The following is a 26,616-nucleotide window of genomic DNA, read 5'->3' as shown; positions in this document are numbered from 1 at the left end:
AAGCAAAAATAAAACAAAAAAAGAATAAAATCATCAGATGCTCAGAGCTTGAGGGATGGGGGGCTCTTAATGGCAGGATAATAACGACAGGATTGAAAGCAACTGTGTTTGTGCGCTCTTTCTAAACTCCAAAGTACCATCAAGCATTTGCGTTTTGGCTGAAAACTGCTGAGTTACATTATGAGAACATCTCCAAAAATACCATTAGAAGCTTTTCTACTCATTATCGCGTGTTTGCCTGCGAGTCTGGGGTGGGTAAACACGTGAGATTCATGTGTTCATGAGTCTGTTTTTCATTCTTATTCCTCCCCCCTCTCAATTCTGAATGACTATCCTTTATTACCCGCAGTTTCCTACCAATCAAAAAAGCTCAATTGTTACGCTGTCAACCTCAAAAGTCATGTGACCAGAGGGAAAAAGTTCACGAGCATCCCGAGGCAGGCGGGCAAACACGCGAGTCCAAATTTGCAGCTACACACATACATGTGTAATTAGACGTTAAGTTATTTATTATTTTTCTCCTTCTTGCTGCTGTTTCTGTGCGGCGGCCTTTTCTTCCTCTTCGTGCACTTGTATTTTGTTTAAACCCTCCAGTCAGAGTCACACACAAATTCAAGGTTAAAGCATACGCAAATCTTCACAATGAGCAGACAGCGAGGTGAGATATGTCACGGTTTTCCCCTCGCTGCTAAAGAAAACACCAGGGGAGGGAGAACATAAAAGGTTACATTTTTTCATCCCCCCCAAAACAAAAACAAAGCAATGTGTCCAGACTTGAGAGCTCAAGGTCACCAGAGGAGAACAGCCGCGATTTTTTTGTGTTTTGGCACTGCTGCGATTTAGTCCTCCATTAAGGTCCAACGCTTATGGGCTCAAAGCCACGGCTATCAGTCAAGTCATCGGATAGATCGCTGCCACACCGCACAAACAGAAAAAGTTTTTTCATGAGAACTGTACAGCCAAAAGAGACCCAAAAACAATAAGAGACAAAAATAGTCAGTATACTCTGATAGGATATCTATATTAGTGCTAGTTGCTAAGAGAGAGATATGACAAACAGGCACTTAAGTTCTAATGCATAGCAGAGATTGAAGCAAGAGCCTTGACAGAAAAGAAGGACTTGGGGCCAAAGCAAAGTGAAAACACCTCTTAAAATGTTTGGTGAACAAACTGCAGTTTTTTTCATACCGATGAAATGAGAACTGATCCCTGCTCAGCTGCTAAAAAGCAGTGTGCTGACGGCTACAAAGCTAGCATCAGCATGGCTATTGATAGGGCCTCTGTCCTCAGCTGTGTGCACTGTATGCTATTTAGCATCCTGAGATGAAGGGGATTAAGTGAGACACAAGTGTCTGGAGCCAGTAGCTCTAATGGGATTGCTTAGCAGTATATTTGGGGAGGGGGGGTCTAACCCTGAGCTGTGGTCAGCAGGACGGCGAATTTACGCCCTGGCACAATGCTAATATGTTAATCTGATCTAGCTGGTTTTAACTAGCTAGCAGGCAACTGTACTCCCTGCTACAAGTGTCTTTTGTTTGAGGCCTGTGCGCTCAATACTTATGGCTCACCGAACAGCGAAAGTATGCAGTGAAGAAGATATCAGGAGCAGAAAAATTTGAATTTTGAAGAGTAAAATCGACGCATAATATTTAACAGTACGCTAACAGCAGCTATGCTAGTATTTCTCACAGTAGAAAGGAAGGCTAGCAGATTGCTAGTACTTTAGGTCTCAGTCAGACAAGCCTAGTGGCTTGCTAGCGACCATTTAGCAGCTACTGGTCGCTAGGTTAGAATATTTATTCCTCAACCAGTTGCGAGTCATTGCTAGAGGCTGCTGGCAGTTGCTGTGAAACTGATTGCAAAAGCTCCATACTCAAATGGTTGGAGACTAGTTAGTAACCCCGTTGCAACCACCGTTTTCTAAGGAAAAATGGGTATTACACGACTCTGAAATTGGTCACAAAAAGGTGTTTTTATTGCTGCATCAAAAACATTGTGATTGCTTTGCTTGCTAGAGGCTGCAAGAATAAATGTTGTCCGCTAACACTTTCTATCTCTTCACCAAGCAACTGTGAAACTGTAAGAAAAAATTGGAAATGGAGAACTGTTTGCCTTCAAAACAGGTTGCAACTTTTGAAATGTGTTGGTTTATGGTTTGCTTGGGAGAGTAAGTGATGAGTGTTTGCAGACAAGTCTGCATCTTCCTTGCAAACTACAAGTGACTGCAGCAACCTGCCGGCAACCACAGCAATGACAAGAAGGTGCAGTTTTTGGTGCAGTGATTTCCTCTAGCAACAATTCGCTGGGGAATACTAACTTTTTCCCTAGCAACCAGAAGTTGCCAGGAGGTTGCCGACTGGTCTCTAGGCTTGTGGCTCTGAGGACTTAGTGAAATTTCTGCGTTCATGTCATATTTATTGTGTACAATCTCCCCCCGTTTCATTTTATTTCAACATTCCAGTTAGGACTGTCAACATGTTTTTCTTGATTTTACCCATCTTGGAAGACTCACATCAAGGAATATGAACTGAAACCTAAAGACATAGTGTCTATAATGTTTTTCAGCCACATACGAGCAACTCTGTAATCACAAAGCTGACGATCGCTGTGCACACACAGCAAACCTTCAAACCTTCCATACTTTATGACATGAATGCAGTAAAAGCTCACACCAGTGCTCCCCACTTTTGTTTTTAGAACTACATTAAATCAAGCTTGGAAAGAAAAACAACAAAAAACACCCCACAAAGCTTCACTGAAATTCTCTGGAAAATGGCTACAATCTGAAAATGAGGCACTTTTTGAGCAGATGTACAATTCCACACATTTTTCTTTTTCATCAACCGTTGTATTCTTTATAATTGGAGCTCTTCCAATTAGGAAAAAAGAAAAGAAAAAGAAAACACTGTTCTCCATTTTTGTACCCTCCTCTGACGGGTTTCACTCAAGGAATGAGAGCAGCAAATAGCTTTTTAAGAATGTCATTTGGCACACATCCCTGTTGGTTTCCACAACCAACTAGATGAAAGCGAAGAGGAAAAAAAAAAGAAAAGAAGTTTTCCATCAGTCTCTGACAAAGTGCTTGAGGACCGTGTCCGATCCAGCTGCTCTCTCGATGCGATAGGTTGCCACAAAATGAAGAGGCGGAGCCTTTGTTTTCCCCAGGGACGATTCACCGACATCAGCACTCTAGAAGAAAAGCCAGAGAAGAGAGGTTTGATTACAAATCGTATAAACACACCTCAGATATGAAGAAGATGAAAGAAATGTTATGTAAACAAAGTGTCTCCACCTTATCTGGTTAATATGTAATGTGTGATATCAGTTCTGGAACACGCTGACCCTAAAACGAACAACTTGAATACGTAGTGCGGCTAAACGGGCTGGAAGAAAGACTCAGACAGGAAGGAGGAGATAAAGGGAACAGCAGGGAGGGAGAAAGTGAGGACACCTATGGCTACAGGCAACTGTGTGTGTGAGAGTGTGTGTGAGAGTGTGTGTGTGCGCACAAGCCCGTACGTGGGAAAACAGAGTTCTAGATCCCATGTTGCATTTTCCTGAGCACATGCCCCAAATGTGAGCACACAGGTATGTGGGAAAATGTCACTGCTGCAGTTATTCAAAATGTCAAGTCTGAAAAGTAGTCATGGCTTCTTTTTCTTTTTTTTCTTTTTTTTTGCGCCGTTGGAAGGATTAGCTGCATAATTCTGCTCCACAGTAGAGACAGCAGCAGAATCACATGACATCCAGAGCCATCTGTCAGTCTTGGGTCCTCTGTGCCGTGTCATGTTAGGTTACCCTGGTCACAGCTTTAGTAGTCAGTGTACAGCGATGATTGCAGTGCAGAAGTGAGCTAAAATTGTTTTTATACAAGGGGGAGTCTGCACCCTCTATCCACTTACTACTACAAATGGTACCACTGGTGCAAAAGAAATTGGTATACGGCTCGAGAAGAATGGCACCACAGCGCTTAGCACTGACGCCACGTATCAGGAACACTGCAGCTCTAGCAGGTCTGTGTATTGTGTGGGTGTGTCTTATGTCATCCAGGTTTGTGATCTGTTAGGGGGGGCGTGTCCTGGGTCTGCCCCAGGGGCCTCCTCCCGGAGGGGCATGCCCAGAACACCTCGCCCAGGAGTCATCCTTATCAGATGCCAGAACCACCTCAGCTGGCTCCTTTTGGTGTGGCGGAGCAGCGGCTCTACTCCGAGCCCCTCGCGGATGGCCAAACTCCTCAACCTATCTCTAAAGGAGACGTCAGCCACCCTTCGAAGGAAGCCCATTTCTGCCGCCGGTACCTGCAATCTCGCTCTTTCGGTCAATACCCAAAGCTTGTGACGATAGGTGAGGGTAGGGACGCAGATTGACTGGTAAATTGAGAGGTTCGCTTTTACGCACAAGCTCTTCGCCACGACGGACCGGTACAGCATCCGCATCATGCAGCCATAGAACCAATCCGTCTGTTGATCTCCCGCTCCCTTTTCCCATCACTCGTGAACAAGACCCCAAGATGCTTAAACTCCTCCAGTTGGGGCAGGAACTCGTCCCTGACCAGGAGTGAGTACTCCACCCTTTTCCAGCTGAGGACCATGGCCTCAGATTTGTATGTTGCATCTGAAATATTTAAGCTGAATAAAGTTTTAAGATAGTAATCATTCAAATGACAATTAAAGCTGGATCTTTAGTTAGCAATTTGTAGTGATGTGGTGGCCTGGAGACGATAGAAACTGAATGAGTTTTTGCAACTTCAAATGACATAGCTGCCGGTGACACGGGAACAAAGACGAGCTTTGCTCAACTTAGAGGAGAGTAGCTGAAGTAACTACCAATGAGAGTAAAAATATAATTGACATGTGACCTGGAAGTAAACTGGTAACTTGTGTTACCTAGGCAACTGGAGCCTGGATTATCAGTATGTGACCGGCCTTAAGATGCAAAGTGATGTGCAAGTTTGCACATTGCAATTTTAACTTATTGTATTTTATGACTATTGCTTCTTTTATTAATTTTGTTCTTTTGTAAGGTGACCTTGGGTTTTTCAAAGGCGCCCTCAAATAAAATGTATTATTATTATTATTAAGTGAACAGCTTCCACTGGGATACAGGTCAAGGATAAGTAGTTCCTCCATTGTTAAAAGTATTTATGTACACAATCTTATCTTTTTCTTCTTTTGTTATTTTTTGATGGAGATCCAATCTCTTTATGGTCACGATTCACCTCTTAGCAGGTTAGCTTGGTTCAAGGCTTAAAACTCTGTGAGGGTTTTCTGAAACCTCAGTGGAGAAAATGGACCAACCAGTCAGGATGCAGGATGAAAAGAATCAGAAAACACTGGCTGACTCAACACTGCACAGTCTGACAGGCCTCCGGACTGATGTTGTGCAGTCTGACATTGATTGCATTAGACACATATAACTCGGTTAGATGTGCAATTATTCCTTCAAGATTTCAGTTTTCCCGTGGTGTGTATGGACCTTCAAACCAGATGTCAGGTTGTTGTATTGTGGAGTAGATAACAACCGAGTACAGGCTAACTGCTTTAAAGGTCTTGTGTGTTGTAAATAAACAATGAATGCAAGATGCGAACCACAGCTCCTGCACCTTGTACTGGAAGCACAATTATGACGACCATAAAGGTCAGTAAGTGCCCTCTAAACTGGTTCAGTCAAATGTGGTGACTCACACTGAAGGCACTTAAGCCGCCGAGTGCCAAAATAACCAAAGCACAAGGCTAGTAAAGAGGACAGGCTCAGAGAGAGTTCCCAGTCTCTTTTCTTAAAATTAAAAAAAATTAAAAAATTCCCTTGACTCTCTAATTGCAATTGAGGGTACTCTGTATTTACACCCCCTCCCTCTCTCTGTCTTCCCCCCAGCTTGTCTTCTTCCTGGTGCAGTGAGCTATATTTAGCGTGCCTCAGCACAGACGGTGCCCGCCAGCCGGCCAAGCCGTGACGGCCTAAATCAGAGCGGAGCAGCTCGAAAAGCAGCAACATAACCGAGCTATCCGGCATGAGAATCCAGAGCAGGGTGTCGCTACACGTTCTTGTTAGTGCTGCAGCTCTGCCATGGATACACACATGCAAACTCTGGGAGATGCTGTAATTGCGCAGATGACATTCACTTAATAACGACCTTTCCTCTGCACAGACGTGGCAAATTATACAGGAAAAAAATGTGAAACAGCTGTCTACACATACAGCCTTTTATACGCGGCTACATGTGCAGTGCTTCCTCTCCTGGTCACACTAATCAGATATCTTATTTTCCCCAGGCTGCCCCATGCCGTCGCCTTGGACGTGTTAATCGATCTCATCCACTTCCTAGCATCGTTTCTCCATCTGTTGGCTAATCAATAGGATAATGACCACGGTGGCGATTGTGTGAGTGTGTGTGGCTCTCTTTCACTATTCTCCCAGACTGTTTAAATCAAGAGGTTAGACAAGGCTATCTGCCTCCGGAGTACAGTGTCTAGCCAATAACTGTTCTCTAGCCGCCTGTGTGTCAGAAAGTGTGTGTGTAATTAGGAGAGTCTGGGTCTATGTGATGTCTCAATCGAGGGCTGGCTAAAATTGAAAGCCACCCTGTTCTCCTGTCGTAAATCGACTGTGTCAGTCTGTCATTTTCATGCCGCCCCGGCTCCCACAAGACACGGAGGCTGCTCCCAGCAACGTGATGTGAGTCACTGAGTGCACTGGTCACTTGGTTTGGTTTAAATCATATTTTATGCTAAAGGAAATTGGCCAGACCCGCGCTAGAGTCCATCATGTGTTTACAATCAATGGAAAGTGGCGCTGGTTGAAAAACAGACTGTACAAAAAGAGCATTGTCAGTGTCACCGTCTTCATGAGAGCAAGACACATGTGCACTAGATGGATCTATGAACTTCACACAGGAACAGATGAATGTAAAATCACCAGAAAGCATCAATGCTCGTCACTGCATCTCATCCTTCTGTGAGCATCTCATAGGTCGCAGAGCAGAAAATGTACAAATCCGTTCTTACTGAATGCCTCGAGCGTGCTGCGATCTCTTTGTGCAAGACAGCAAATTCCTTGCAACTCCAAAAGTAGCCAAGAAGCCACGACCTTTGACCTACACATTGCAAAAAGCCAAGAATATTCTTCTGGAGATCATTAAAGTCTTTTCAAATGAGAGAATCTCTTGAGGGTTTTTCCACGATGGATGCAATTTTTCAAGCCAGCGACTTGAGCTCCCGAAATCCTTCTGCACTGTTATTATACTTGATTCCATTAAATCATCTATCCTGCAGGCAAGGCGAGCAGCTAAGAGGCGAAACGGCGCAACATGAGCCGGGATCCAGCGTCAAAGACAGCTGCGTATACACGGATAGACGAAAACTGGCAGGCTGAACCGACAGGACAGCTCCCGTGTCACCTCATTTTATTTCTTCCAGCGACGCCAGAAAGTCTGTCAGTTATAAGGATTTAATGTTTGCACTCTGACCACAGCGTCTGATTTCACCGTACTTATTTGTTAGTCATGAATTTGGCGCGCATGTGGATGACGGTTTGGTAAAAGTAATACTGCAACCAAAATCTTCCTCTGAGCATCTAATGCTTGGCTCGTGGGGGCTTCAGAGGTGGGTGTGGGAAAATATAAATACATAAAAAAATCTGAAAATGGCTTCTTCATTGTGGGTGGCAGCTGCAACCAGCTCGTCTTACAAGAACTGCTAAAGATACTACAGTTGCCATTTTAAACATTCAATGCAAGCACACTGTGGTCATTTTTGCACAGAAAAGAACAAATGGAAGAGTTATACGGAAGACCAACAGTGCCCGAATTGGAAAATAAAAAAATACCTACAGTAGAAATGTAGAAAGAAATACAGAAACAAAAACATTTACTACAATACACAAATGTTCTGTCTGTTCTTGAACTCCTTGTTCAATCAGGAGTTGAGCAACCAAACTCATCACGCCCAAATATTTTAGGCCGCTACAGGTTCTTATCTAATCACATGCCTTGCAACCGCCTAATAATTGATTAAAATCACAAACCAAACATTACTGTACCATTGGCCAGGCCAGGTTTCCAGTGCCTCTACTCCAAACCCCTCTCAGATGGCTGAGCTCCTCACCCCTTCTCCAAGGTAGATGCCAGCCATCCTTTGGAAAAAGCTCATTTCTTCCGCTGTCAGTTTTTGTCATTTCTTAAAATAAATTAAAAATTATTGGCTAGATTTTTTCCCCCAAATTTTTCATTTGATTTAAATCCTAATACTAATTGTTTTGTTCAATAACTTGTTATTCTGGCATTTTTGGGCCTCCGTACACTAAGAACACTAATTTCCTCCTCCTTTCTTTGAAGTCAAAACGAGAAAATGCAAAGGCGTTAAAACCGGTTTCAAACAGCCACATTTTAACCTCATCTGAACTGAGCTCTTGTATATTTCAGTTTTCTGAGATATTTGGAATCACTTAGACCTGATAAGTATAAAAACTAAGCATCATCTTTGAACAGAAAGTCATCCTTTTTTAAAAGTATGTCTTGAAATGGGGTTTATTTGACAGCAAAAGACAATAAAGTCACCACTGTACAGGTATATGGTGCCGAAAAGGCAAAATACAAAGTACCCATATGAGGACACACAATATATGAGAGCTGTTCAGGTAAAGAACAAGTAGCCGAGTTAAACATCAAAGAGTAATTCAAACACTAGTGTAAAGTAGTGTTTGAATCACACATGTGACAGACATGTGCACAGCCGTTTTGGAGTCTACAGGAAACAGTCGACAGATATTTCTGGTGGAGTACTCACACCAGTTTTTGACTGAATCCTTTGAGCTGTTGCCAACAACCAGAAAATAGGTTGAAGAGATTTGTAGAAAGGCAAAAATAATTCTTTATCTCCTGATTACATCCAGAATCAGATCTCAAGCCCGTCCCCATCGTATTTAATAGTCTGCATAAACTCAGTAAGTCAGGTGAGTACAATAAGATGGTCACCAGTAGGCCACGTCATTAAAACTCTCTTTAGGAGTGGCCCTAGCTAGGAGACTGTGGTGCCCTGAGCAATTCCTTGAGAAATTTATGGTTTTTGTGAAGCTGTTCTGCTGCATTTTTTGCAGTGCAGCAGAGGGGGGGGGGGGGGCTTATCCCAATGGGGAAGTTGCTGCTGTTTATGAGGCGGTTGCACATGGCCCGCAAAAACGCTCATGTAGGAGTTTTAAGTAACATCCCCATTAAATGGTTTTAATGTTGTGGCTGATTGAGTTACAGCACAAAACGTTACATTTTCTGCACATGCTGTTCGGTACAAACAGAGTGGGAAGGTTTTCCTGGGAAAAACTCTTCTGAGACTAAGACAGCATCTCGTGTTCACCAAAACACGATTTGAAATCAGTATGCTCCAGAACGAGCACCTCCACGCGATGCTTAACCACCTTTGAAATAATGAGAATTAAGGCGCTAACCATCCATCTTTAATCAAAGCTTTTTATCACCTTCATTTGAATACAACATTTTGCTTTTATGCTCAGCTGTAAATTTCCATGCGTTACATCCGTGCAGCTGACAGCGGCGAGCAGACTGCGTGGTGCTGAAAGACGAGTTGACGCTTATTGCATTTTCATGCCTGCCCCTTCTGTAGCTCTGCCGCCGTCAATCACGCCTCCAGCAGCTCGTAGCATAGCTGCTGTAGCTATTTAACCAGGTGTGCGAGAGGGTAAGGTATATATACACAAAAAAGGTTATGAGATGAGTGCGAAAAGCTATAGCACTCTTTAAATGGTATTAAAAGCTAAATGCTTATTAAAGGTGGTAATTTGTTCCTATATTCTGTGAGGTTCAGAGACAGGCCTGTATAAGGCTCCAGAGACTTTCCATTATGCAGCAGCGCAGTGGGAAAGCCTGAGTGGGCGTGTTACAGCACAGGAATGTGTGGGGACAGGAAGAGATGGACAGAGACAGAGCAGCACTGCAGAGTCAGGGGGAGAAGAACATCCACTGTCCTGTCCCATGTGCCGCTTCGCATCCGAGTATTTTTAGCTCATCCTTGAACAATATCCGAACAAGTAGTTTGTTATGCCGCCAGGCCAACATGCTGGCCTTTGCACACTACAGCTTTCTCATCACCTGAGAAATATACTGGGACAAAAACCTTCTGTTTCATCACGTCACACCTTCGCTATTTCAACACCTGCCTCAAACAAACGACAGTGAGCTTCTGAACTTTGCACTCAGCCTCGAGATCACACCTTGAACTCGTTCCCTGTACGATTCTGAATTTTGAGATCTCACTTCTGGCTTTTAAAGCTCTTCATAGCCTCTGGTGTACGACCTCCCTGATCTTTTAGTCACATATAAGCCCGTGTCAGCATTCACAGCCCAAAAACTAAGGAAGGAGATGCCCGAGGAAATCAGGTCTACAGAGTCAGTGGCTGCCTATGTGCAGCCCAAACGCTTTAGTGAGAATACACAAGCGTCTGTTTCACAGGGTGGCTTAAACCTTTTCATAGAAAATCAGTGTCAACAAGTAAAGCTGATTACTGGCTGCTTTCTTCCTGATCTAGACGCTCAGTGATCTGCAGAAACCCAGACGTTAATAAAGTATAAAGAGAGAGAAAATAACAGCAACTCCTGCAATGAATGGACAACGCCAAAAAGCTAAAAAAAAATACAACAAATCATCACCATCTTATTAAATGCATCTTGTATCTCAGCACCAGAGCAGTAAAGACAAGTCAGTCACTAAGAACTGGACACATCTGCTTACGCTTCTGTCAGTTAAGTTTGAGACACTCTTTCTCAGGCCATCCATCCATCACAGGGTCACAGTCTAAAGTCTATCCCAGCAATCATGGGGAGGTGAGGGGATTCAAACCTGGGCCCATCTTTCTGTGAAGTGATGGTGCTAACCACTGTGCCACTTTTTGCCTATTTCAAGTCATTATACATTGATTATTGCTGGGTTTGGACAGAAAAATTGCATCTAAACATGTTATCTTGACCTCTGGAGATTGTTTGCTGTTAATTAGTAAACAAATTTCAATTCAATTTCATTTACACAGCACAAAATCACAACAGTCGCCTCAAGGCCCCCTATATTGTAAGATGAAGACCCTATAATAATACAGAGAAAACCCCAACGATCAAACAACAATCTTTGAGCATGCATTTGGCGACAGTGAGAAGGACAAACTCCTTTTTAAAAGGAAGAAACCTCTGAACCAGGATCAGGGAGGGGAAGTCAAGACTGGATGGTGGTGATGGGAGGGAGACAACACAAAAGGCACACTGTGGATGAGAGCCAGGGAATAATAATAACTATTGACTAAACACAGAGTGGTGCATGAAGACACAAAAAGACGCTGCCTCCATGTAGTTTACCCATAAATAGAAATAACCACCAAAGGTCACAATTAGTCTTTTTATTGCAACAACAAACCAGTCCGGGCCTGTGCGAGTTGCTTCTTAACCTTTGACCAACTTTTAAAAAAGTGTATTAATTTTTCCAAACAGCTCATGCTGCAGACATCAGTGTGTTGTAACCAGATGATCCCACTGTAGGTCCAAACGTCGGATTCCCCTCAGGGCATCCGAGGATTTTCCTAACTGTTGAAATGAGTGACTTTAAAAAAAAAAAAAATAGAAAGAAAAAACAACCACTGCAGAGAAACTCGAACCCAGTTTGAGCAGAAACTTCCTGCCGTTGCTCCAAATGCAGCGTTTAAACTGTGTAACAGAAACTGGCAACCGTAGTGAAATCTGACATGGGACGTCCTGTCCCTGGAGAGCGCAGACACAGCGAAAGCCAACGGGACCAAAGGGTTTTTGTGGACGTTATCTCATTCATTCTCCCACTCTCACTCACACACATACGCACACACAGTCACTGTCTGCTGATTCAGACCGGCGATTTCTCTCCGTCTTTGTGTCGTGCCGCTCCACCAGTTCTGCCACTTTCTACTAATGCCGATGGCCCCACTGAGCATTGACACACACACACGTATGCACACACATGACGGTGGCATCCTGAGTGAAGTGATATACAGAGTGATAACATGAGCAGGTGGGATCCTCTCTTCCGTGTAAGGCCTTTCCCAGAATGCCAGCGAACAGCTTGCTCCGGTTCTCCGATGTGGACGGACAAACGAAGTGAAACACAAGAAGCTGTTGCACCATCTTGAAGTAAAGCCGCCGAGCTGCTGCTGAGACATTTGTGTCTTTTCTTGCTTCGCTGTGACAGAACAGCAAAATTCAGCCAAAGTGTTTTTTTGGCACATCAGTGAAGAAGATGTAAAAGGAAGGAAATCTTCTTTATTAGTCTTCACATCACACCAGCACCGATCTGGATCAAGAAATTCATTGTAAAGCCGACTAAGGCTGGTAGTTGAACCAAAAGTGCTGCAAACATGAACATGATAATGTTAATGTTCATCCCACAACCCACATGTGCATCTGGAGCAGAAATATAGGGAAATGCATTAACACGAATACTCTCAGCGGCCACTTTACTCGGGTCTTTAATCCTTTATGTCAAAGATTCAACAAGGTGCTGGACACATCTTTGGAGATTTTGGTCCATATTGACATGATAGCTGTAAAAGTCTGCAACAATACTCAGGCTGGCTGTGGTGCTTAAATGATGGTCAGGTGTTACTAAGGGACACAAAGTTTGCCAAGAAAATATCCCCCATACCATCACACCAGCAGCAGCCTGAACCGTTGATACAAGGCAGGATGGATCCATGCTTTCAATTTTGTTTTGCACTAAATTTGGATACCATCATCTGAATGTCGCAGCAGAAATCGAGACTCAGACCGAGCATCGTTTCTCCAATCTTCTGTTGTCCAGTTCTGTTGAGCCTGTGTAAAATTGTAGCCCCACTTTCCTGTTGTTACAGGAGTAAGTACAGAAGCTAATTGTTCTGGTTTTCCATTCTGCAACTTTAATGTTTTATAATCAGTGTAACCACTTAGCTGCTGCAGGCTGTGCCTGCTTTTATTTTAATAAACAGTGGCCTTTTCCTAATAAATTTGCCATATCAGCTCAGGTGCCAACATGTCAGTGTGGTATTTACAAAATGTTCCACCCTCAAGATATACTGACTCTTCTATTGCAGCTGGCTTGAGTTATTATTAATTGCAAAAATGTTGTAAAAAAAAAAAAAAAAGAGATTGTATAAACAATAAAAAAAAGAAAGAAAGGTTTGCTATAGTTGAGATGACTCTCAATTAAAGCCTTCACTTCCCGGTGCCATCTCGGTCAGTTCCTCTATAGGTCTTCATCACCTCATAGGAGTGCTCTGCTGTGACAGAGGACCCAGAGAAGAACTCATGAACCTTTGGATCATTAAAATGACAAAAAAAGGGGTTGACGGTGTGGAATCTGGAGTTCAGTTTGGAAATCGTGTCCCGTGTGTTTGGAAACTGATGCCAATCTGTGTTTCACAGTGCCTCCGTGTGTGTCTGTGTGTGTTCATGACAGCTCCTGGCCTCTGCTCCAATCTGATGATGAATTGTGTAATTATTAATAGAGACGCCTCTGCCGCTTCATACAGCAACAGCTCTGCTGGTTTTAAGTTACTATGTGCAGCTTTATTGAAAGAAGTGCAGCTCTGTGTGACTGCATATATATGCGTGTGCAAACACCGAGGACGAGTGTGATCGAATGTGCAGGCATGCACGTGAGAGCGTAGGTGTGTGTGTGTGTGTGTGTGTGTTTGTGTGTATGTGTGTGTGTGTGTGTGTGTGTGTGTGTGTGTGTGTGTGTGTGTGTGTGTGTGTGTGTGTGTGTGTGTGTGTGTATGTGTGTGTGTGTGTGTGTGTGTGTGAGAGAGACTGTGGGTAGACAGCAGACTTGGCCAACATGAACAGCAAATATTTATCTAAGAACCTTCTGGACTCTCCACTACTGACACTTGCCATCGCCTCATCTCCACAAGAGGAAACGCCTCCTCTCCTTCTGCCCTACCTGCTCCCCATTATACACTGAACAAAAATATAAACGCAACACCTTTGTTACTGCTCCCATTCCCCATGGGATGGACGTAGAGACCTAAAATTCATTCCAGATACACAATATAACCATCCCTCCCAAACAGTGGTCACAAATCAGTCCAAATGTGTGGTAGTGGGCACATCTGCTATATTGAGATAATCCATCCCACCTCACAGGTGTGCCACATCAGGATGCTGATCTGACATCATGAGTAGTGCACAGGTGTACCTCAGACTGCCCACAACAAAAGGCCACCCTGGAATGTGCAGTTTTGTCTCACAGCAAAATGCCACAGATGCCACAAGCAATGAGGACGCGTGCAATTGGCATGCTGACAGCAGGAATGTCAACCAGATCTGTCGCCCGTGCATTGAATGTTCATTTCTCAACCATAAGCCGTCTCCACAGGCGTTTCAGAGAATATGGCAGCACATCCAACCGGCCTCACAACCGCAGACCTCGTGTAACCACACCAGCCCAGGACCTCCACATCCAGCAGGTTCACCTCCAAGATCGTCTGAGACCAGCCACCCAGACAGCTGCTGGAACAATTGGTTTGCACAACCAAACAATTTCTGCACAAACTGTCAGAAACCGTCTCAGGGACGCTCAACTGCATGCCCGTCGTCCTCATCGGGGTCTTGACTTGACTCCAGCTCGTCGCCGTAACAGACTTGTGTGGGCAAATGCTCACATTCGATGGCGTCTGGCACGTTGGAGAGGTGTGCGCTTCACGGATGAATCATGGTTCACATTGTTCAGGGCAGATGGCAGCTGAGAATGTCCCAGTTCTTGCATGGCCAGCATACTCACCGGACATGTCACCCATTGAGCATGTTCGGGATGTGCTTGACCGGCGTATACGACAGCGTGTACCAGTTCCCACGAATATCCAACAACCTCGCACAGCCATTGAAGTGGAGTGGACCAACATTCCACAGGCCACAATTGACAATCTGATAGACTCCATGCGACGATGTGTTGCACCGCATGAGGCAAATGGTGGTCACACCAGATACTGACCGGTTCTGGGTCCCCAGACCCCCAATAGCGCAAAGAACTGCACATTCCAGGGTGGCCTTTTGTTGTGGGCAGTCTGAGGTACACCTGTGCACTACTCATGATGTCAGATCAGCATCCTGATGTGGCACACCTGTGAGGTGGGATGGATTATCTCAATATAGCAGATGTGCCCACTACCACACATTTGGACTGATTTGTGACCACTGTTTGGGAGGGATGGTTATATTGTGTATCTGGAATGAATTTTAGGTCTCTACGTCCATCCCATGGGGAATGGGAGCAAAAACAAAAGTGTTGCGTTTATATTTTTGTTCAGTGTAGTTCGAAGCACCTCCTCAGCATGAGCTACACTCATCCCGAGCCATTCCCTGCACTTGCTAAGGACTGGAGATCAAAACAGAATTAAAAGGACTTGTACTAGACTAATATTCAACAGCTGACCGAAGTGAATGTCACTCTGTGTCTGCTGGATGTGTAAATGAGCAACCGCATGCTAACAAATTAGCCCTAAAGGAAGTTATAAGGTGATAATATGTTTGGGCACTCGTTTGTTGGCTTGCAAGGCCACCAAAGTAGTCGATTCATGCAAGTCGAACGCTGGCAGTTTTTGCCAAATTTGATTGATGGCAGAAATGAAATGACAGGACTCGTGCGCAGCTCAAAATTAAACCACAAGTCCCTACAGACCACTCCAATCACGCCAGCTTGGTTTGCAAAACGCTTTCCTGAGATCAAACATGCAAATCCACTGCACCAGTCGCCTCACATGCTTGGACGTGTTTGGACGGTTGCACGCAGGTTGAAACAAGAAAAGGAGAGAAGCTAGAGAGGAGCGAGCGAAACGTTGACATGGATACGAGTGACACAATAACAGGAGATGGAGTAAGCTCTGAATCAATGAGCTGCAATGAGCTGGAGCAGGAGTATGAAATGAGTATGTGATTATATGTCTGTGTGTGTTTTGGAGAGTTGGGCAGCCATGCAGCTGTGGCGGCTGGCCTGGCCCATTATTATGGCCACTAACTGGATAAGAAACACAGTTCATAAAAAACTACATGAATAAAAATAAGAGACACGGCTGTGTTTTTACTATTTATATTAGAGATGGCACGATACCACTTTTTTATGTCCGATACCGATACTGATATCATAAATTTGGATATCTGCCGATACCGATATAAATCCGATATAGTGTTTTTTCATCAACAAAACTGTTTTTTTTAAATATCTTGCTGCATTTTGTATAAGTTCATACTCAAGTTTAAAACAACAACTACACTAAAGCTATTCTGTTATACCTGTATGCAAAAAAAATATTTCATAGTTCAGCAATACTGATCAATCTAATAAACTTAAACCTACACCATCCTCCCTATTCTGGTATTTTAAAGAGTACTTAGCATAAATATTAAGCAACCTAACTAATAGGGTTCCAACTCCCAGCAACAACAAAAATAAATAAATAAAAAATAGGGAACCACCCCTCACGCTCCACCTCATGATGCTTAATCGACGTAATCAACCTTAATTTGATGCAGTGTGAAAAAAAATGCACAGAAATCAATTATTTTTTTCAATATATTAAAATATTAAATAGATTCAACATCTTTCTTCAACAAAATTGCAGACTGCACAGATGGTACCTTCCCAAAAGAAAAAGTACTATAGCTTACTAGGGTATATATATTAGACTTAATAGTCACTATATACAGTAATTGACTTCTATTCATTTTACATCAAATTAAAACTTTGGGTGTCAGATAATTATTTATTAAAAGCTAGACATTTTAAATGAGAATAAGAAAGAAAAGTCTGTCTTTGTGCCCCCTTTTCCCTGTTCATGCCCTATCGGCCCCCCTGGCTAAACTTTGCTAGATCCGCCCCTGCACAGTTACCAGCGTCAGCTACGTAGAAAAAGATCCTCGAGTAGAAAGTAATATTAAATAAATTCTAACAGCAGCTGATCAAGCTTAAACGTGCTGCTGTTGTTCAGCCGCTGGTTTCCTCTTTCTGGTGCAAAGTGGACCAAAAACAAACGAGAGACACGGACTCGCGACAGAAAAGCCGATCAGCTGATCATTAAGCAGTTTCATGATTGAAGTAGCAGCAAGAGGAGGCAGTCGCTTGTTAAGCTTAACGCAGGAATGCTTCAGAGATGGACTTACACACTTGCTTTACTTCTCTCGGGGATAACTTTGTCGGAGATGAAATGCCGGGTTGCTAGCGAAGCTCCAAATGCTATCCAGACCACCGACAGGTCCCGCATGCCACAGCCGCTCTATCACGTGATGCATACTGCTCCGACGTGCTAACGTTCTGAGGCGAGTTACGGCGTGTTGCAAGTTTTGTGAGGTGCTTTCGTGATATTTAATGGATCGGATTACATTTTTTATTTTTCTCCGATATCCGATCCAGTAATTTAGGTCTGTATCGGACCGATACCGATACGTAATATCGGATCGGTCCATCTCTAATTTATATACAGGGAGTGCAGAATTATTAGGCAAATGAGTATTTTGTCCACATCATCCTCTTCATGCATGTTGTCTTACTCCAAGCTGTATAGGCTCGAAAGCCTACTACCAATTAAGCATATTAGGTGATGTGCATCTCTGTAATGAGAAGGGGTGTGGTCTAATGACATCAACACCCTATATCAGGTGTGCATAATTATTAGGCAGCGTCCTTTCCTTTGGCAAAATGGGTCAAAAGAAGGACTTGACAGGCTCAGAAAAGTCAAAAATAGTGAGATATCTTGCAGAGGGATGCAGCAGTCTCAAAATTGCAAAGCTTCTGAAGCGTGATCATCGAACAATCAAGCGTTTCATTCAAAATAGTCAACAGGGTCGCAAGAAGCGTGTGGAAAAACCAAGGCGCAAAATAACTGCCCATGAACTGAGAAAAGTCAAGTGTGCAGCTGCCAAGATGCCACTTGCCACCAGTTTGGCCATATTTCAGAGCTGCAACATCACTGGAGTGCCCAAAAGCACAAGGTGTGCAATACTCAGAGACATGGCCAAGGTAAGAAAGGCTGAAAGACGACCACCACTGAACAAGACACACAAGCTGAAACGTCAAGACTGGGCCAAGAAATATCTCAAGACTGGTTTTTCTAAGGTTTTATGGACTGATGAAATGAGAGTGAGTCTTGATGGGCCAGATGGATGGGCCCGTGGCTGGATTGGTAAAGGGCAGAGAGCTCCAGTCTGACTCAGACGCCAGCAAGGTGGAGGTGGAGTACTGGTTTAGGCTGGTATCATTAAAGATGAGCTTCTGGGCCTTTTCGGGTTGAGGATGGAGTCAAGCTCAACTCCCATCCTTCAAGAAAAACATGATTTTCATGCAGGACAGTGCTCCATCACACGCGTCCAAGTACTCCACAGCGTGGCTGGCAAGAAAGGGTATAAAAGAAGAAAAACTAATGACATGGCCTCCTTATTCACCTGATCTGAACCCCATTGAGAACCTGTGGTCCATCATCAAATGTGATATTTACAAGGAGGGAAAACAGTACACCTCTCTGAACAGTGTCTGGGAGGCTGTGGTTGTTGCTGCACGCAATGTTGATGGTGAACAGATCACAACACGGACAGAATCCATGGATGGCAGGCTTTTGAGTGTCCTTGCAAAGAAAGGTGGCTATATTGGTCGCTGATTTGTTTTTGTTTTGTTTTTGAATGTCAGAAATGTATATTTGTGAATGTGGAGATGTTATATTGGTTTCACTGGTAAAAATAAATAATTGAAATGGGTATATATTTGTTTTTTGTTAAGTTGCCTAATAATTATGCACAGTAATAGTCACCTGCACACACCGATATCCCCCTAAAATAGCTAAAACTAAAAACAAACTAAAAACTACTTCCAAAAACATTCAGCTTTGATATTAATGAGTTTTTTGGGTTCATTGAGAACATGGTTGTTGTTCAATAATAAAATTATTCCTCAAAAATACAACTTGCCTAATGATTCTGCACTCCCTGTACAATGTACCACACAGTGCACTGCATTCACAGAGCTTGTTTGAATGTCCTGTTCTGAGTATGTAAATTCAACCAACATGGAGCACTGCCTCGGGGATTGATGGGATTTTGTTTGACTTCAGACAAGTATAAAAAAAAACAACAACATTACAGACACGTGCAAGAAAAAACACCCGCTCGACCTCCAGCTGCCTTCCACCTCCTCATTGTTTACCATACACTGAAATCAACACTTAAAAAGAAAAGTCCTTTTAAAGTTTGCAGTGGTCACTGGCAGATGCACTCTGGGAGTCATAGTCCAACAAATATACTGTTCTTACCAGTCAGCCATACAACGGACACGGTGATGCTCAATCATCCAGGTAAGTAGATCCGAAAAGGTTGATTCTGTTCATCTGGACGTAGCGTTTTCAGTGAGAGAAATGTTTCGTCACTCATCCAAGTGATTTCTTCAGTGTCAGCTGACTGCCCATTTCCCCAATCTTATAAACAGTACATTTGCACAATGACTGAAACCAGCCCACCCTACCATTCAGTGGGCTGGTTTTAGTTATTGTGCACTTAGAAGTCACTTGGATAAGTGATGAAACGATCCTCCCTCTGAAAATGCTACATCCAGATGAACAGAATCAACCTTTTGGGATACGGTGATTGTTTAATCCTAGCTGATGCAGGGAGTAGCTTCTTATTACCTGCTCTCCAATTCCCAAATTCCCATGTCCAAAGTGGATTTACGCTTCCCTTCCAATTGTCCCTACCACGAGCCGCTGGGCTGACAGACTTTGGGTTTCTGGGATCGACGCTGTGCTGAAGGATCTAAGGTTGATATGAATGTCGACTTCGAGATAACTGACATTTTAATGATGCTGTCAGAGGGGACTGGCTACTTTGAGGTGTTGGTAACGCTCGTGTCTGCGGTTTCTATTTAAAGTTCCTTATTTGATGAATAAATAGAAGACGAGTGATCATGTTAAACAATCTAACCTCAGTACACGCCTCGTTTTTGCCACAATGAAGCAGGTTTTTCAATCAATGGAAGGTATGTTTGCATTCCTCTGACTTAGAGCTACACTCCCTCACACCTGTACAAAGTAAGATTGTCGTGGATATTCAGCCCTCATGTTATGTGAATGAGCTGCGTCATGACGCATGGCCGACCACCACCTCTGTGTGTGTGTCCCTGTCTTGTTTTGAACAGTTGGTGGTGATTCACATTCATATTCTGCCTAACTCCCCCCGCCCCAAAAAAGGAAAAAAAGAAAAGCCATCAGCGTCATCAGCTCACAGCGAACTGCCTCGCAACGAGCATACACAATCGCTGATGACGAGCGTGCTTTACACATCAGTAGACATCGTCGACCAGCCATGTACGACGCACACGTGTAAAGGGGGCGAAAAAGCTTGCGTCATGTTTCTTTCGGCTCTCCTGGCTGACAACTGGTAATGAATACAAACAGTTTCATTAATGGCAAATGAAATTCAACAAGAACATCAACAGTAAACACTGCGCACATCCCTTCCTTCCCACCCCCATCCGCTCCTCTCTCCTCAACATCCATCACTTTCCACGTGCACTTGTTTGTTCTCGGCCAGGTATGACTAATGAGTAAACAGGAGAGTTAAGCGCCTTTCATTTCCTCTCCGCTGCCAAATCGAGGCTTTAACTGCTCCGGTTGGGTGCTGTGACGCCCGCGGTGGGGAAGAACATTGTGTTAACAGCTCTGTGTGAGTGTGCGTCTGTGCGCAGTTTAATTGTAGATTCCATAGATGGTCTTTATCAGACTGACAGAAGCAGTCTTCAAGACAAAAGCACTCAAGTTTCACAAACCACTCAAACCCACATACACACACAGGCAGGAGCACTTACAAGGCTTGAATCCAAACACGGTGGAGAGGTATCAGCATGTGTGGAGACGATCTGAAATCTCAAATGCCAAATACCAACTGATGCAGTGCCAGCTTGTGCCGGATGGGTGCGGTTTCCACATCATTTAAATCTGGCACACCAAAGGGCACACAGCACATGCCGCTTGAGTGGCAAGAAAACAAATCCAGGTAAACATCATGACTTCAGGCTGGCTAAACTCAAACGAACGTGGCATTTTCATCCCAACAACACTAATAATTTGGGTTTTGATGGAAGCTCTAGAGCTCACCATTTGCATCATCCGTCGCCGATTCAGTGTTATGGTGCTGTAATGCTCGCCGTTCACCCACTGTTGGGACGGCGCCAAGCAGTGAAACCAATGTCGCATCCGACAGTGCAAGCTGCAGTTTTCGGTGTCATTTCTGAGCATCGTGCACGTCTCGAGACACGAGCGTGCTGCCTTAAAGCCATGCAAAGCAGCCAACATACCGGCTATACCGGCCTTTAATCCCCGTGCAGTTTCCTTCTTTTTAACTATCCAAGACTGTCTCCAGAGATACACCAATGAACCAAATACTGACCGTCACTTTGACACGCATCACCCACTTACAGGTTGCTGCATGCACATAACTCATTGCATGTCCTGTCACATTGCAACGATCACTCAAGCATGGTCTGAGGAACACAAGAAAGAGGTCAGGGGGTCGACTCAGAACCAAACCTCCCAGTTGAGCAGCAGTGAGATGTGCCTAAACAAGCACAGATTGCCCAGCTGGTGGATGATGACCTCAGGGACTGATTATGGTCAGATAAGCCTGCTAAGCAAGACCATTAATGCAATAAATTTGTATTATTACTAATACAAATTCATATTATTAATATTAGATTCATGCTAAATATAATCTGCCTTACTATAGTACAACATCATCATCTCCACATATAACCAACACCTTCAACAAGGAAGCGTCTGGGTGCGTGGGTAAATTAGAGCTCAGCGTAACCATGTAGCTGCTGTGATGATGGTATCAGTGACTGCTGACCTCACAGGGTGACGACAGAAAGAATCCTCGGAGGCCTCACCCTGCAAATCATGGGATCCAAACGATCCACTCCCACTCCCAATTTAAAATGTCCCAAAAGGTCAGAGCTACTCTGGCAAGAAGGATCTACATTGTACAATGTATATGGTTTGAATGCTTTATATTGGTGTTGAGACGTTTTCTAAAAATAAAAAAAATACTAATATTTTAACACCAATTATTTCAGATAAAAAGCAAATAAATACTATTTTACTTAAGTTGACAACTGACAGTTCACTAAACCTGCCTAATTACCACTGTGACAAGTCACAGTCGACTTCTCAAGCTTTAGATTTAGCTGCATACCACTAAAGCATGTATGACTCTCTAGTAATAGTACCCCTTGGCCTCAGAGGAACTTTTGTTTTCACGATCCAACATGCAATGATTGGAATGCACACGCGTTTATCAATGCTTCAGCTTCCTTTTTAACGGGTTGCTGGCAGTAAGATATAGTATGTGATGTGTTTAACCACATGCTAAAAAAGCACATTTTCAAAGTTACAAGACAAAAGAACCAGAACCTCTAATACATCCTGAACATATGTTAATTAATCAGCTTTTGATTGAGTGAGTTGAGGGTTCAGGTTCACAACAAGGCAAAACTTGACTTCAAATGAAAAGAATAAACTTAACTACAGTCAGAGAACCCATATGCTTAACTGCCTCTATAAACACACACACACACGTTCTGTTCCCAGCAGTAATTTGGGCAATTTAATGGGAAAAAAAACCCTGCAAAGCACAGGAAGCTGTTAGTTCTACCACCAAGGCCCAGTTATGGTGCTGACGACGAGGTGACGTCGAGGTGAGGCTGCTCTCTAAAGGTTAACGACCGCTCTCAAGCCAATAATGGCAGCGATAAGCAAACAAATCTGCTCCTTCGCTCGGTCTGCACCGAGGAGTTACATAAGGCAGGTCGAAGTACTGTTTGTTCCTCCTTGCTGTTACCATAAAGAAAACTTTAAAGATCTCGGGAAAGCGATCAGCTCGGGGGCCTGCGTGTGGAGTTTACTTCATCTTCCTGCACAGTCGCAGTTAGAGGAAGTGTACATTTGTGTGTGTACGGGGAACAGCTGGGGGGTACAGCCATATGTTAACACTGGGAAATATCGTTTCTCTGAGGTGACATCAGAGACCGAGCCCTTTGGCGGCTTGGTTTCCTGAACAGAGTTCGTTGAACTCGATTACGCAATTCAAGGCTATAGGCTCCCCTATAGGCAGTCAGGGTTGAGCAACCTATATGATGTTGAAAGGCTGGCTTAACTCATACCAAGATCCTCAATTCATTGTTTGCACTTCACGGTTTTGTGTGGCAAGTATAAGAAGCTTCAGCTATCAACAATAAACTACATTTTCACTTTTTTAACTCATATTTTCCTTCCCTTTTTATATGGTTTTATGAATAATTAGATGCCTCCTACTGTTTTTATGGTGCTCAAGCATTGCTCAGTAGTGTACCCATGAGTCCCCCCCCCCACCCCACTCTTCTTTGTGTAATGCAACAAACTGCAGCATTACGCATAATACCAGTTTCCTCTCAAAGAAAACACAGTTTGCTAACTTTAGGGAAAAAGGAAGCAACTGCATCTGGGTTTCCGGTGTTTGGCGTCATAAACTAGAAACATCTCGCATTCGAACGCTGAACTGTGACCAGCTGCACGCAAATTTCTGCTTTTTACTTGATGCAAAAGTCAGCTGTTTCAAGACCTCGTGCTCTCTTATTGTTTTGCTCACCCTTATTAGTGGTTGAAACATATTTCTCCTGTCAACTTTACTCCCTCTGAGACATCTAAATTTACCTTGTGACAGATGATTTTATGGGCTGATTTTACGAAGGTCATATGCTGTGTCCAAGATGACTTTGAAGTGAGGATTTGGATTTTGTTTGCAAGATCTACTCAAGCAGCAACCAAGACAACGCAAACTGATTCAAAGAATTTCAGTGTAGGATTTGAGCTCTTTGATTGTGGTTTATTGAAACTAGACATGACATGATGATATTCCCTGATCAGTTGCAAGTAGCTGCTGAAATTGGATCACTGTTACTAGCTGAAATTTATTGCAAAGAGGTATACGGTGCTGCACTGAAAACCTCCTTCCAGTTGTTCAGGACTGCTGTTGTTGGTCGTTAGCAGATCGCCACGGTCACGGGTAGTTTGGATAGAAGTAGTTTCGGAACCGTGAAAAGTCCAGCACAAAGTGGAAATTGAGACTGGTTATCTTTTGAAATGTGTTGGCTGCAGTGGCGAGCCACAGGTTTTACTCTGAAGGTGACGGTTCACCATTTCTGATTTTTTCATTTCCTTTCATTAGCACTCTGTGGTTGGTTAGCAAGTAGTTGCAGACAAATTGGCATCTTCAATGCGAAGTACAGGTAACCGTGGCAACTTCTTTGCCATCAAAGCAATCCCAAGGAGGTAGTCGGTGCAGCACCTTCTTTGCAACCAACTTCACCTGAAAGGAGCCAGCAAACTCAAGAAACCACTTGCCAACACATTTTTAGGACACAATGACATATTTTCCTAGTGACCAGTGGTTGACAAACAGTTGCCAACCAGTCTGTACGCAAGTGTGACTGAGGCTTTCTGATAGCAAGTTGTCAATGAGAACGGGCGACCCTTAAAGCATAGCCTGCTTTCCCTTCTTTTGACTCAGGATCATGAGTTACACAATGAATTTTCTATTTAATAATACTTGAAACTAGTTGTTGAGACTATAAATTAATCAGGAAGGTGTTTACTGAGGTCGTAATAGAAATGTTTTCCTAGAGATTTCTATACAATCTGATTCCCTTATTAACAACCAGAGCTGTTGCCCCCTACTGGCCATTAGAGGCATGTTTCACTTTTCAAAACTTTTCACTCCTGGCAAAACTGTAAAAACTAAATTAATTTAAAGAATATTAAAATATTTCGAAAAACCACAGTGATTTTTTTGTTGTTGTTTTTTTTAACTTGCTTTATTTTAAGGCACTACTTAGATTATCTTTATCTGCAGTGGTCACTCGGGCACAATCACTGCAGAATCAGCAAACTCTATAAAAGCTGCTTAAACTGCATGGTTAATGTACACCTGCAAATTTCCCCTCTCTTTTATAGACTCCAGAAGAACTTCACTGCAAGTATTTTTCAGGGTTAGTTCTCAAATGTTCACATTTGACTTGCTGACCAATGAAACTTTACATGTGGCGTGGGCAGGTGGCACTCAGCCATCGTGCAACTGTGCAGAGACCGTGAACAATATACCATTAATACCACAACAATACCACAAACAATACAAGCGCATAGCAAATTCAAGTGGTAGTGCGAAGTGCCATTTGAAGGTAGAGGCCTGGCACTCTGAGATTGTATTAACTGCACTGTCCAGACAGATTAACAGTCACTTAGTGGAAAACGGCTCAGTTGGGTCCAATTCAAACATCCCAGTCAAAGCCCAAGCAAGTGAGGGAGTAAAAAAAGACTGTAAATCGGTCTCCTCTGAGAATAACTTGACCTTCTCTGCATGAGACTAAACTCTCTCCGTTTTCACCGTGAGCACTTCAGCTGACCTGCCATGCACTTTAACCTCCTCTCATCCCTCTGAACCTTCATCCCCTAATCCGTCCGGGCCTCGGTACAGCTCGACCCACAACAAACACACAAACATGCACTGAAATCGCACACGGCGACGTAAATAAACAGTAATACAACCAGACAGGAGCACAATCATGGTCTCCATGTGAGAAGTGGCTCGTTAGTAGAGGGTAATCAGCTTAGTGCTCTCCAGCGCCCACCGGCACTAAGCTCTTTACAGACAAACCCAGTTAGAGAAGTAGCAGCTGAGCAACGCCGCGGCCCCAAGTCCAACAAAACACACACACACACACACACACACACACACAAACACACACACACAGTCAGACACATACAGATCATAGAGGCGACACGGGGAGATACATTGTGGAGGTGTTGACATCAACACAATTCCCTGTGCTAGAAGAGAGATGTGTACGCGCAGGGGAGAAAAGACATTTATATGGCAGAGCAGACAGACGGAGAAAATAAGAGAGACAGGGAAACACACAGAGAGTGAGAAGAATGCCGAAACGCCACACAAAAACTCAAATAGAGCACCAGGGGAAGCTTTCCTGGGAGAGTGTATTAGGAGGGAGGGGGGCAAACAAGAATGAGTGTGTGTGAACGGAGGGAAACACTCCCTCCTTCTCCTCCTCCTCCTCTTCTGCACTCAGTAACCCCAGTGGGTTGGTGGGTGGCAGCTCCGTTCTTTTAGGCAGCGCCCGACGCGCTCCGAGCCCAGCATACATCCCATACCACAGCGCACAATTGGCGCTCTGTAGCCGGGATCATGCTCATACACGGAACTGGCACACTGCCCAGAAAACACGCAAACACACACACACATGCACATGCACACACACACACACACACACACACACACACACACACAGCCAGACACATACAGATCATCACAGGACTAATGTATAATTTGTCGCTATAAGATCAAAAACAGCAAAACCCGCTTCAGGCAAATTTCCAGAGCTTTATGTCCTGTCACTTTTTAAATTGTAACTTAAAACCACATGTTTTCCAATAAAGGAGAGCTGTCTTCAGAGTGATGCATCTCAACAACTGCTGGGTAGAAATTTGACATTTTGTCCTCCTCTGGATTTCTTAGAACAACCGCCAAGCTACTGC

General features: G+C 43.7%; 1 protein-coding gene across 1 annotated transcript in view; it reads right to left on the bottom strand.

Annotated features, from left to right (window-relative positions):
* Nucleotides 1-726: 726 nt before the first annotated feature.
* Nucleotides 727-26,616, bottom strand: part of LOC146714893 (insulin receptor substrate 1-B) — a 57,494-nt gene continuing 31,604 nt past the window's right edge. Inside the window, exon 4 of the mRNA XM_085451237.1 lies at nucleotides 727-3,189. Within this exon, the coding sequence (XP_085307363.1) occupies nucleotides 3,182-3,189 (8 nt within the window). The 3' untranslated portion in view covers nucleotides 727-3,181. The remainder of the gene's footprint in view (nucleotides 3,190-26,616) is intronic.

Source organism: Copadichromis virginalis, linkage group LG3 (genome assembly GCF_057382275.1).
Source record: "Copadichromis virginalis isolate Kocher_CV1m ecotype Utaka linkage group LG3, C_Virginalis_male_GT1.1, whole genome shotgun sequence".
NCBI lineage: Eukaryota > Metazoa > Chordata > Actinopteri > Cichliformes > Cichlidae > Copadichromis > Copadichromis virginalis.
Note: the sequence above shows the minus strand (reverse complement) of the source record. Positions and strands in the feature narration are given on the sequence as shown.